The sequence below is a fragment of the Galeopterus variegatus genome, unplaced genomic scaffold (genome assembly GCF_000696425.1).
Source record: "Galeopterus variegatus unplaced genomic scaffold, G_variegatus-3.0.2 Scaffold5020, whole genome shotgun sequence".
Taxonomy (NCBI): domain Eukaryota; kingdom Metazoa; phylum Chordata; class Mammalia; order Dermoptera; family Cynocephalidae; genus Galeopterus; species Galeopterus variegatus.
In genome coordinates this window covers 64,987-79,170 of record NW_007731131.1, presented here as the reverse complement: position 1 = coordinate 79,170, position 14,184 = coordinate 64,987, and the positions used below count along the sequence as shown (strand labels likewise).

Below are 14,184 nucleotides of genomic sequence, written 5' to 3'. Positions count from 1 at the left end.
CTGCTCCGTGTGCTCAGTAGCTCCAGGCTTAAAGTGGCTGTGGCACGAAATGGTCAGAACAGTTTTTTCTTTCTCTCATCGTAGCTTCTCCTACCTTCATGTACTCCATAGGTCTCTCTTCCTCTTCCCCTGAGCTCTAGTGGCCCCAGCTTGGCTGTTGTTGCTTTTTTTATACAGTTGTAAATTGGTTGATTTGTGGGAGAGAGTGACGCTGGGGACCATCTATTCTGCCATCTTGACCAGAAGCTGAATATCTGTTTTCTCCATTTCTAAAATGTCTATTTCTTATCATTCAGCTGTCTCTCCAACTCCACAGTTACTTTTGCCTAAGTTTACCAATCACCCTCTGATCACCAAATTTAGTAGACATTATTCTGTTGGCATTGACTTTCTTAGCAATGTCTGAATCTTGACCATCTAAACTCTCCCCTTGATTTCAGTGACACTCTATACCGTTCTTATTTTCCTTCTCTCTCTCCAGCTGCTAATTGTCTGTCTTCCTTTTTTCCAATCCTAAATGTTTATGGATCTAGAAACCAGTCTTTAATGTTGTGTTCTTTTCCATTTTCCTTTTCTCTATAATAGTCTACATATATTTTTATGTTTCAAATATAAATCTTTATCTCCAGCCAAAGTGGTGTGCTCCTGAAACTGTTTCATGGCTACCTTCATTTGAATATGTACTGCCACTTCAACATTAAGCACTATTAATAATTTCCCACAGCAGACTTCCCTACTTCCTCAACTAGGCTTTTGAAGGTATACTGTCTTTCCTGTGCACCATCATAAACCCAGCATTTAACACAGTGCTGGGCATATGGTGGTGTTTACAAACATGTAATGAAGATGGAAGCAATTTTTTTTTTTTTTTTTTTAAAGATGACCGGTAAGGGGATCTTAACCCTTGACTTGGTGTTGTCAGCACCACGCTCAGCCAGTGAGCAAACCGGCCATCCCTATATGGGATCCGAACCCGGGGCCTTGGTGTTCTCAGCAGCGCACTCTCCCGAGTGAGCCACTGGGCCGGCCCGATGGAAGCAATTTTTATCAAGATTATTATTGCCTTAGTCACCCAAGCTTGAGAAGTTAGATAAATGTTTGAATCCTCCATCTCTACCCTCATACAATTTGTCAACGTGGTTGGTCCTATCACTGTTTTCATCTACCTCTTCTTTTCCACTCCCAAGCATTCACCTAGTCACACCTACACGGCGATAATAAGCTCCTGATTTACCTTCACCCAGTCTCTACCTGCTCCAACTTATGCTGTACACCACTGCCACATTCACTTTACAATTATCACTTTTATCAAAAACAGTTCTATAATGCTACAGAGTAACTCCTTACCCACTAACTCTTCTTACTACTCATGCATACTTCCACGTCTAAGCTTTGCACAAAATATTTCCTGTCTGGAATGTTCTTCTCTGCCTAACAGTTTCTTGTCTATAATAAACTCTTCCCAGTTTTCTCCCTGGCCGCGATAATCCCTTTGAGATTCTAATAGCATGCTTCTTTTAGACAAGATTGATAGCTGAAAAATGTTACCTTTTATGGCAATTGTCTCTTTTCATCTATCTTCTCTCTCTTCAACTACACTGTGAACACCCTAAGGGCAGAAATTTTTTTTTATACTTTGTATTCCCAGCACTCAGGACAGTATTCATCCATTATGTGGGTTAAATGTGTATTACAGTCCAAAAAAAAAAAAAAGAGAGACAGATACAGAAAATTAACATTCTCCCTAAAGATTCCACATTTAAAACAGATTATAACTTACCCTAGGGTCACCTATGTCAAACTTAATTCTTATTTTTCTACATAACATATAATTACTACTTATTTTATTACCATAGGGTATCCCAAGGCGTTCTTGTTCTTTCCTATAACCTTCTAGTGCAGCAGCCCATCTTGTCACTTGTTCTGAGGTTTCATCTGAAATAGCTGTGATGTGTTTTGTGCCATCAAGAGTTATCACTTGAGCTTCCTCAACAAGATGTGCTTCTGATTCAGCATGGTGAGCATCGGGATCAATAACTACTTCAACAGTGTCCGCAGGTTTAACAATTTCAAGGATGTTTAACTTTGGCTCAAGTCCTTAACAATACATAAAAAACAAATTATAAATCTAAATGAAACACAAAAGTCACACGCACAAAAATTTAGTTTCGTTTATATGTTCCCAAATGGTAGAGAAAAACTACATCTTAAATATTCTTAGCGATATGTCTAGAGAATTTAACAGATCCCTATTAACAATAAATACAATTCAACAGAACTTCTGTAGTAACAGCATTGTCTGCATTAATTTCCTAATTTTGATCACTGTACTATGCTCATATAAAAGAATCCCTGTTTTTAAGAAAACATACACATTGATGTACTTAGAGATAAAAGCGGATCATGTCTACAACTTATCTTCCAACAGTTAAAAAAAACAACGTGTTGTTGGGGGAGAGAGAATAGAACAAATAAAATGAAAGTTAACATTTGGCGAATCTGGATAAAAGATATCCTGGAATTCTTTTATTAGCCATGCAACTTTTCTACAAGTCTAAAATAATTTTTAAAAAATAACACACACAACAAACTCTACCTACAAACATCTTCAGAAAAAAAAAATTCTACCAGCTCTTACCACAATAAGATAAAAATAAATAAAAACTAACAATATGGAACAGAAAATAAAAATTGGACTAGGTAGAGTATAAATGAGTAGCTACCCACCCTCAGTATTATAAAAAATCCCTCTAAGCAAATTAAAATTATGTGCTGACTCTGCTTTTCTTTTTAAAGAACAAAGTAAATGTGTTAAAAATGATGTTGAGTCTGTTAAATTAAATTCACATTATTAAGTTCTGCTTTTCATTTACAATTGAATAAAGACAAACCCAAATCCTGAAGATATTCAGACCCTAGTATAAACATGTGAAGAACTATAATTCCTATGGAAAAATAAAAAATAAAGTTGAGGTAAATGATACATTAATAGAGACTCCTCAATGCCTATTCACTCCAAATGAAAACGTCTAAACTTATACTTCAGAAATTATAATTAAGCTGAGAAATTATGCCATAAAAGCACTTATTTTATTTAGTCATGTCTACACAGCTCTTTCTGAGATATACTATTGTTTATCTATTCAAAATAGAATAAACTAACCCTTTATGAAATAATCTCAGATACTTGTTAAAATGACAGCTCTAAGAAACTATCATACTACTTAACAGCTACTGTTTGCTTGCTGAATGTTACAATCTATACCAAGATTTAGTCAAAGTACATTTGAAAAAGCAAAAACAACTTCAATCTCCGTGTAAACTAGTATTACAGGAAAACGTACTATCATTCATTAGGTGGTAACAAGAGAAGTCACTTTTTCGAATACACACAAGAATAATCAGAATTTTAAAAATGTTTTCCTAATGTTTATTACCTAATCCTCCATCCAAATTCCATACTTTTATGGTTTTAAGTCAACTGTTCTTAAACGCACCTTGCATTGATAGGTCATTAGAGGCTTTTAAAGATAAAAACAATAAATTTCTTTCCTATTCCCAACAATCAACCCTGGAGGAATCAAAGATCCGAAGTAGATAACAACCATTTTCAGAGTCTGAAGAAGACATTGGTTTGTGAAACACAATTGTGAGCAATATAATATGTTCGGAAACCACATTATTCCAAAACTCTTGTTAGAAATCCCAACAAGCTACATTTTTAAAAGCTAAAACTCGGGCCGGCCCAGTGGCTCACTCGGGAGAGTGCGGTGCTGATAAAACCTAAAACTCAACCTACCAAAAACGGTTTCCTATTTTTCTTTCTAAGTTATGTACTTACACAAGATTAGTAAAATACTGTGATGGATATTGGCTGACTGGGTCACTCCATATCCTTCACAAATTCCTCTTTCTGTGCCAAATGGTTGAGACTGGATGTCCTTGCAGCTAGCGTTCCAGATGTGATTTAGGCTCTAGAATCAATAAGCTTTCTGTTTGGAAATGGGTTAAGAGGAGACAAGTAGGAACACAACATCCGTTTTTTGACTAGGGTGGACCTCTGTAAACGCAGCATGGTTTCACGCTGACAGCTACAGTGGTAGCTTCCAGATGTGGTGTTTTCCATATCAGGGCAGGGCAACAGTTTCCTCTGTAGTCCAGTTCTGCAGTAAGGCTGAGGCATTCTTAGGAAGTCAGACAGAACCTGTTTTTCCAGCTGTCTCTGTGATTCTGCTATTTACTACCTTGTAACTTATCCCTTTATGATTAAATTGGGTAGAATGTGTTATACTATTTGTTTCACCCTGACAGATACAATTAAACTAAAAGCATCAATATTTGCCTATAACATCACATTAAGTAATTTAGATAACCATCTAAAATGACTAAAACTTATAAAATTGAGTTACCACATCAGAAAAACATGAGCTAAACTTTTAAATAACCATTACTAAAAGTAACTCACCTTGGTAAGAAATTACCTGTACACTAAGCTGTACAGTTCCATCTGTCTTTACTCCTTGGTCAAATAAACTTCGCTCCGGATCCAGCTAAACATGGGTAAAATGAATGAGATTATTTTAGCTCAATCATTAGATTAAGGCCCTTGCCTTTGTGGTTCAGTATAAATGGATATACCAAACAGGACTTAGTTACTTAATTAAATTGCAAAAATCTATTTAATTGTCCAAGTTGTCATATCATTTAATTCTTTACCAAAACCGAAAATATTTTAACTACTGAGAAAGTAATTAAAGACAGCATAAACCATCAAACTTATTTTAAGTGGCAGTTTTCTCTCTGGAGTCTAGTTTGGTATCTTAAATAATGCCAAAAGGCAGTTATTCATTCTATAAATGTATTTAAAGTAGACTATAATGCAGTCTCTGTCATAAATAAGCAAGGATGTTTTGTTAGTGGTGACAATTTATCTAAATCTATAAACATATTCTTGTCATATCTCTCCTGCCACATATTGAAGATCGAGATTCACTCTAAATCCCTGATCACAAAGTTTAGGACTTATGACCTTACTACTTTGACCTAGCTATGAATACGTTTAATCATAATTCCGTATCCTTTCAGTACTAGTGCTTTTTCCCCTTTATATTTCCTTACAGTGAATGCATTTCACACAATGGCAAATTGATGATAAAAAGTAATTCTGACTTTCAGAAACTTTCTGTCACCAGCTTACACAGAGGCTTCCATTATAATTATCTGGAATAAAGTACATCTGTATGTGTCTGCATATCATATAGCTGAAGGTGTAGAGCTCCTCCCATTCTCATTCCCAAGAATTCAGCTGATACTGCAGTCATGGCACCAACACATGACTTAAGTGACTATGCTTCTAATTTCAACAGGGACAAGATAAACTGTGTAATCCTGTAGAAAGACATATTAAGGAGTGAAACTGCCACATTTAACCTGTCTTTGCCTTATATTTTGTTAAAAATTCTAACATCAAGTTTTTTCTCCTTGTCTAGTAGACACTGGTATTATCCATCAGAAGCGATGGCATGTGTAACTCTGCAGTAAGCTCTCAGGCACTGAATACACTAGCTAGTTCACTAAGAGCTAGGACAAGGACAAAACTCAAACATGATGTCTGATCTGGTGTCATACTCTTCAAAGAAGTGCAACTCAACTGTTCCATCAGCTTTCAAGTCAGCATACATCTGAAAATACCAAACCATTACCACAAACAACAAGAATTCTGACTTCAAATGTATATTTGCACTAATTGCCATGGAGAACAGATGTTGTCATCCTCATATCCTATTTGAGGAGGAGGAGGACAAAGAGTTAAGCCAAATGCCCTTGGATCCAAGGCTAGCTCTGAATTCTACGACACTATGAATTATACATATTTCCATGCATCCAACTAATATTTACTGAGAACTTATGGTAGGTTGGGTACTTTGCAGGCCCTTCTTTCATTTTGAATAGGTCAAGTATTATAAAAGAAGCAACAAGTGTTAGAGCCGAAAGACAATTAAGAGATCAAGTCCAGATTCTCTTTTATTTTACATACAAGGGGTCTTCAAAAGTTCATGAAAAGATTCATATTATCTTCTAATTTTATTTTACCATAAACGTTCTGAAGTAACTTTGTATGAGAAAAATGAGGTAAAATCCAGTGAAACTGGGTTATTCACTATAAATCTTCTTTAAAAAGTCTGCCTCAAAGAAGTGAAATGAGTTGTGGAGTCAGACAGGCCTGGTTCAAATTCCAATGTACCCCTTTGTAGCCACACATTGAGCAAATTAATTAACCTCTTTAAATCTGTTTCTACATATGCAGGATGTGATTAAGAATATGGTGATTTCAAAGACTGATGTAGATTAAATGAGATAATGTGTGTTTTGTAAGTATTGTTTCACTCAACGTATCCTGCCCATAAGCTCTATCTCATTCACCAATTTTTAAAGGCTACCTTGAATTCCAATCTATGGAATTTATTTATTGAGTCACCTGTTTTTGGAACACTTGAGTTGTTTTCAGTATTTGCAAAACCATGAATGAACATCCTTATACATACACCTTTTCCCAACCAAGTGAGCATTTCTGTAGGAACGACTCATTGAGGTACAAATATAAGGTATTTCACACTTCACATTAACAGATATTAAATGCCAGACTGCTTTCCAAAAAGATTATGCTAATATATTCTCTCACTATTAAGAAGAAAAACCTTAAGTCCTAAAATTCTAACATTACTAGATCTATCTACATTACCTAGTTTTAGAAGAGCAATATTCCCCCATCTACAACATTTACTAGACTGTTATTGACAGGAAAATATTAAAGTATGGTTAAATGGCAAGTAAAATGCACAGATTTCATTAAAACATTTCAATTTACTATAAAGCAAAACCTTATTTAATAGTGGTACACAAAGATTTGAATTTTCAAAAAATTAAGGGAAAAGTTCCATACCATAAGGTAGGCAGGGGAAGGAGTAAAGAATAAAACAAATGATCCAAAAGATGACACAATATTCATTAGTACCATTAGTATAACTACAAAATAGTATAAAACTCTAGTACTTACTCATATGTTTAATGAAAGTCATGGAGAAACTATATGAGCAGCCCTATTTAGGATTCTACCTTTTACATATAAAAACACTACACTTCTTGAAAGAGTACCATAACATATGACTGTGAATAAGTTTCAAACATAATATATTATTATAATACTACCATGGATAAAATCCTACTGCAGTGAATTCCACAAAATACCAGTTTGATATTTAAATTCTTATCCAAAATTTACTGCTGGAGGAAATAAAGATGGAAGAGATTGTAAAAATCATTTAGTCAAACAATTTCTTTTTAAAGATAAGAAAACTGATGCACAAAGTTAAAAAATAGGTAGAAATATACTTCACTTTGCAAGGTCCATGTGCTTCCCATACTCTATATTTAAGCTCTGATTCCAATTTATTTAAACTTCTCATTTTATATTTGGGAAAGTAAAAAACAAATGTTTGATTTAGTACTCAACCTTTTAAATACAATTTTAAGAGGAGGAAATTTTGCTGAAAGAATTCTTTTTATTGATAAATGCTTAAGTTTTATAATAATACAGGTCAAATATACTTACAGACACAAAGGCTATAGCTATAGAGATAAAAGGCTAACAAAAGATATTCCTATGCAGACAGCAATGCTGGAATACAAATTAAAAAAAAAAAAAATTACCTGGATATCCTGCAGGCAAATTTCATGAGCATCCAAAGAACACTGTAGTCTTGGTTCTAGTAGTTTCTTTAAATTGCCTATTGGCTCATTGATGTCTATGGCCTGGCTTACACATTCAGCTGGGGTGTAAGTTTGTTCTACAATACTAAATGTTAAAGGATATATGGATTACAATTAAATTTTTTTCCCTGGATATTAAGGTAACACTATGCTCCAAACAAAATTCAATACCAAAACACATTTCTGGTCTTTGAAAACTCATTTGTACATAGGTACTTCGACAGGCTCATCACCAACTAGTGCTGCCAAACCGAACAGTGAATTTCACAAAGAAATGGTAGCTTGAAATTTAATGCACCCTTGAAAATATGCCTCATTATGGATATACACAGGTATATGTGTGTGTACACATATAAACACTGCATATACAATATTTAAGGAGAAATGTTTGTATTTATATTACATTTTCAAGTTATTTTGAAGGATTTTTAGACCTTCAAACTTTAGACAGATACACTGTCTCCTCAAAATCTGTATGCCATCTCTACTTGTCAATTTCCCTTCCCAACATAAATACAATTTAGAAAATATAAACAGATAAGACAGGAAAACATAAGTTAAATAAAATATTTTCCATTTAATATAATCTGAACACTACTAGTTATAATCACCATAGTTCCATATTAAAAAAGAAAAAAAGTTATATTCTTCCTTAAAACTCTCTTAGGACTCTTTTGTACTGATATTTTACACTTTGAATTCAAAAGGGTTAAATTCAAAAACACTAAAAGGTTAAGACCACTCATGATTAAAAATACAAGCTGGGCCGGCCCCTGGTTCACTCAGGAGAGTGTGGTGCTGATGGGTTCAGATCCCATATAGGGATGGCTGGTTCGCTCAATGGGTGAGCATGGTGCTGACAACACCAAGTCAAGGGTTAAGATCCCCTTACCAGTCATCTTAAAAAAAAAAAAAAAACAAAAAAAACAGAAAACCCACAAGCTGATCTTAAAATAATAGTACACTCTTGTTATTTGTTAAGGTAAAAAATTGAGTATTTTGGCTAAGTAAGTATTTTTATCAAATTCTTCAGCTATAGCACAGTAGGCAATATTTTTCTTTTTTTTTTGGTAACAATTATTCTTAAAAGATCCAGATATCACTTTAAGACAGATTTTTAAAGATCTGTTTTATGTGAACTGAACTCAAAAAATTAAAAAAAAAAAATTTGTTGCCATCATTTAAACCTTGGGAGACTTCATACAAAAATTGTGAATAACCTATTTCTCTAAAAAAAAAAAATGTGATTTCACATCACTGGGCTTAAACTCCTGCACAACAGTCTGCTATAGCTGGATAGCAACTACAGCTTCCTTTACACAGGCCATTTAAAAGACACTGTGGCTTCCACCTTGGCACTTTATGTCTCTCAGACCATTTGCTTTAGGGGAAGAAGCCAGCTGCCATGCCATGAGCAACCCTAGAGAAAGGCCCAGAACTGAGGAATTGGGGCAACAGTCTCAAGAGTGATCTTGGAAGCAGATACTCTAACCTCAGCCAAGTCTTCAAATGACTGTTGTTCAGACTGACAGCTTCACCACAAGCTCATGAAATACCCTGAGCCAGAACCACCCAGCTGAGCTGCTTCCAAGTTCCTGATCCTGAGAAACAATATACAATTTTAAATGTTCAGTGTTTTTTTTTTTTTCCTTTTTTTGTCTTTTTTCGTGACCGGCAACGGATTGCAACCCTCAGTGTCGCGCCCGGACCGGGACCGGCGACGGGATCACAACCCTCGGTGTTGCCCCCGCACCTCGCTCAGCCAGTGAGTGGGAACCGGTCTGTATGTGGGATCCGAACCCTCGGCGGGAGCGCCACCATGCTTCCCAAATGGCGCACTGTAGCAGTGCACCACCAGGCCGGCCCCAAATGTTCAGTGTTTTAAGCTGCTAAATTTTGCAGTAATTTGTTACAAATATATATATATACATGAATATCAAGAGAAGCATGCATTCTCTCTATTCTTTCTTCTGCTGGAAAAAATAGGGTAATCAAACCAGTTGAAAAGCTCTATTAAAATGTTAAGATTTTAATGTTAAATGTTTAAGGTGTTAAGCTCTATTAAAATGCTTAGCTCAGGTTGTTAAATCTTCCTCCCCCCCCCCCCCCCCGGTTTTTTTTTTTTTGTTGTTGTTGATGTTGTTGTTGTTGCTGTTTGTTTGTTTTTGTGTGAGTGTGTGTGAGTGTGTGTGTGTGTATGTATGTGTGTGAATTGATTCATTCACCTTTAGCTCCCTCCAATAAGTGAAAACATGCGGTATTTCTTTTTCACTGCCTGACGCGTTTCACTTAATATTAGGACACATCTGGGTGGGAGGGGGGAGAGGGAGGAGGGAGGGAGGCTTTGGTGATGGGACACAATAACTAACTACATTGTATATTGACAAAATAAAAATAAAAAAAATAAAAATAAAAAAATAAAACAAACAAACAAAAAATAAAATAAAATGCTTAGCTCAGTTCGTTAGAGTGCAGTGTTATTAACACCAAGGTTGAGGGTTTGGATCCCTATACCAGCCAGCCACCAAAAAAAAAAAAAAATTTTTAGGTTTTAAAATTTCAACTGCACTCTCAACCCTCAGTATCCTACTCAACCTTAGTTATCTTGTTCAGTCCCACTGTTGTTGTTCTAAACCTCCTGTTACTCTCCAAAGGCTCTCTACTGCTCTTCAGTCCCCTTTACTTTCAGCATATTATCTCATCTTCTGCTTTACAGAGTAAAATAGGGACCAACAACTATTACTTACTTTCTTGTTGACTCCCAAATCTCTATTTTTTTTTTTTGGACCGGTAAGGGGATCACAACCCTCGGCACGGTGCAGTCCACACCACGCTCAACCAGTGAGTGCACTGGCCATCCCTATATAGGATCTGAACCCGTGGCCTTGGTGCTACCAGCGCCGCACTCTCCTGAGTGAGCCACGGGGCCAGCCCCAAATCTCTATTTCTATTCATAGTCTCTCCTTGGATTCTGAACTCATTACCACTTCCTCTCTTTCAAATAATAATATTTCATTATTATTCCAAGAACTAACATCTTTCACTATACTTTATGCTCAGCATTGTGCATATAATTACTCATATATCTGTACGTCTCCTCAAATGCAATGTGGCCTCTATAAAGGCAGATTGTATCTCATTTATTCATATATTCTTGAAAGTGATTAGTTCATAGCAGTTACTTATAAATATTTGTTAAAGTAGTTCAGGTTGAATTAAACACTTTCTGAAACAAAAGTAACCAGCACTGAGGAAAAGAATCAAGAATAAAATAGTACCCCAAAGGAAAAAACTACTGCAATCAATTTCTTGATCATTATCAGCTACACTTACTTATTACTACCTTTAGTAGTAATAAAACTGTTTAAAACTGTTTTCTCTCTCAGCTACAAACTTGTTAAGTGAGCAGAAAAAAAAGCAACACCTTAAAATGCTGAGGTAAGTTTTTTAAAAAAAGCCCAATCAAGCCCAATGGCTTGATTGCTGATTTTATTTAGGTATACTGATAATACAAAAAAATAATAAATTCAGAAAACACAAACCTTTCTTCTGTGCACTCTGATTTCTCTGTTCCATCGATTTCAATTTCTATGAGTTCCTCTGCTTCTCTTTTAGTCATGGTTGAAGTATTTCAAAAGATCAGTCCTGCAAGAGTTAAATATTAAGAGAGTTTGAAATTACCTGCATAAACAGAAATGATACACAAGCAGACCCAATTCAAATAAAGGCAGAGGGCAAGCAGAAGAGGGGGAAGTAATCTTCACATATAAAAGAAAATCCACAAATGACATTTATAAGCTAGTTTTTGTTTAACTGTTGTTTATTAGCCTGACATGATGACTTCAACATTCTATTGGATTTAGCGGGATGTTTTTGGCCCAATCTCAGTCAGTAATTCAAGTTACTTCAAAATCAAGTGACAGGTATGTTATATCAAAGCAACTCATAGTCTCAATAACAGAATTTAAACCTGAAACTTAACACGGAGATGAACTACAATGGTTCACCTAAAAGTTGTACCTTTTTTAGCAGAATTTACTGCAAAGCACTTTATCTATAGTGATATAAATTAAAATTAATTGTAGCTGATTTGTTACAAATTACATATTTTATAAATCCAAGTACAATATTCTAAAAGAGCCAAATAAAGAAACAAATTATAGAGATGTGCATTACTGCCCTGATTACACACTAGAGTTTTTTATTTTTTTTAATGGTTTACTTTTTCAGATGTGGTTTTACTTTAAACAAACCACTATATCAGTTTTTAATTACCTCTTGTGAAATTATTACCTAGTGCTTTAAATGATTATTGAGGGCCGAGCCCGTTGCGCACTCGGGAGAGTGAGGCGCTGGGAGTGCAGCAGTGCTCCCGCTGAGGGTTCGGATCCTATGTAGGGATGACCGGTGCGCTCCCAGTGCTCACTGGCTGTGCGCGGTGCGGCCGGTCTCCAAAAACGACAAAAAAAAAAAAAAAAAAGATTACTGATACAAAAACATTATAATTTTAAAAATGCTAAGTAATGCATAAAACAGCTACATATATTAGTATTTCTTCATGGCTATTTCCAAAGTGTTAATGCTGTAAGTTCCAGGTTCTGCTACTACCTACCTTACTGTAAGTCAACGAATCTGTCTATGGACTTCATACAGTAGGGTACTTCAAACAGTTCACGGAGAAGTAGAATTAAAAGATAATATGAATCTTTCCATGAACTGTTTGAAGTACCTTCGTATAGTCAGTCCACAGCTCCTTCAGAGTAGGTTTCTAAGTTTACTACCACATCTAAAATAGTCGTATCTTGGACTGATAAGCAACACTCCCCTAAATTTGGTATTCCAACATTTGCAAAGGAGTGCTCCCACTTACAAGATTTGACAAAAGAATTCAAATCATCATTCTTACTAATAAGAATTATTTGTTGAACATCAGGTACTGCATTCAAATGCTTTAAACAGAACTATCTTTTTGAGCCCATCCTCATATGAAGTATTCAGAGGTTAGTGAGGCTAAACCACCTGTGGCTTCATGTCACACTTCAGATGTATCAACCAAAGCACACATTACTCCAGGTGGGCCTGAACCATGCTTTGTTCACAGACAGGCTCTATACTGCATACACTAGTAAAAGAGCCACCACCTGGAATACTGCAATCACTTCCTAATACAATAGTGTGGTTCATTTTAAAATTGAAGTTAGATCATGGTATTTCTTTGATAGATATACCAGTCTCTGTAAAATCCAAAGATTTCACCATGACCAACAAGGCACTACATGATCTACCCCCCCATCCCCACCCCATTGTTGCTCTCACGCCATCTCCCACGTGTGCCTCCTTGTTTGTCCTTGCATTTTCCTGTTCTATGGCCTTTGCTCTCATTGTTCAGTCTGCTTGGAACCTATTACCCCCAAATGTCCTCTTGGCTAAATCCCTTACTTACCTCTTTAAAGTCTCTGCTCAAATATCACCTTCTCAATGAGGTTTTGCCCTGATCACCCTCATTTAATTCTGTAATCTGTCTCTTCTTTACCCTGTTTTCTTTTCATAGCATAGTATAAAATACTATATCATTAATTTAGCATTATCATTCATTTATTATATTTATCATTTTTCTTCCCTTGTTGAATCTTCATCAAAGTGTGAAGACCAAAATTGTCCAAAAGTGACCACAGGAACTTAACTTGGTTTGTCCAGACCAAGAACTTCTCCTACTGTCTTTAAGTGGGAGGGGCCTTACCAGGCCTTAACTTCTCAAGGGATCGCGTTCTCTATGGTAGGCAGAATGATGACCCAGAACCTGAGAATATGTTAAATTATATGGCTAAAGAGGATTAGGTTGCAGATGGAATTAAGGCTACTAATCTGCTGACCTTAAAATACAAAGATTATGCTGGATTATCTAGGTAGGCCCAGTGAAATTACAAGAGTCCTTACAAGTGGAAGAGAGAAATAGAAGAGAGAGCCAGAGAGATTCAATGTGAGGAGGACTCTAATGCTTGGCTGTGACCAGCTTTGATGTCAGAGGGAAAAAGCCACAAGCCAAGGAATGTAGGTAGTTTTTAAAAGTTAGAACACAAACAGATTCTTAGAGGCTCTAAAAGAAATTTAGCCCTGCCAACACCTGATTTTAGACCAGAGAGGCTCATCTGAGACTTCTGACTTCCAAAACTGTAAGATAATAAAATTGGTTGTGTTTTTAAGCCACTGTATTTGCAGTAAGTTTTTACAGTAGCACAAGGAAACTAATACAGTCTCCCTTCCCACTTTAGAAAGGGCTGTAACTCTCCTCAGATCCCAGCATGTATAACTGCTGGGTAGCTGGTTTTCTGACAACTTAGTCTGTAAATAGCTGGCACCCAAATCTAGACTGCCTGGTACACAACTGGTCTGATTTTTCCCACATTATTTTTG

At 35.9% G+C, this 14,184-nt stretch overlaps 1 protein-coding gene across 1 annotated transcript in view; it reads right to left on the bottom strand.

Moving 5' to 3' along the window:
- GABPA (GA binding protein transcription factor, alpha subunit 60kDa) overlaps positions 1 to 11,415 on the bottom strand; it is a 28,936-nt gene extending 17,521 nt beyond the window's left edge. Inside the window, exons 1-4 of the mRNA XM_008588754.1 lie at positions 11,313 to 11,415; positions 7,711 to 7,855; positions 4,466 to 4,550; positions 1,852 to 2,097 (exon numbers count right to left, since the gene is read on the bottom strand). Of these exons, the coding sequence (XP_008586976.1) occupies positions 1,852 to 2,097; positions 4,466 to 4,550; positions 7,711 to 7,855; positions 11,313 to 11,389 (553 nt within the window). The 5' untranslated portion in view covers positions 11,390 to 11,415. The remainder of the gene's footprint in view (positions 1 to 1,851; positions 2,098 to 4,465; positions 4,551 to 7,710; positions 7,856 to 11,312) is intronic.
- Positions 11,416 to 14,184: the final 2,769 nt, after the last annotated feature.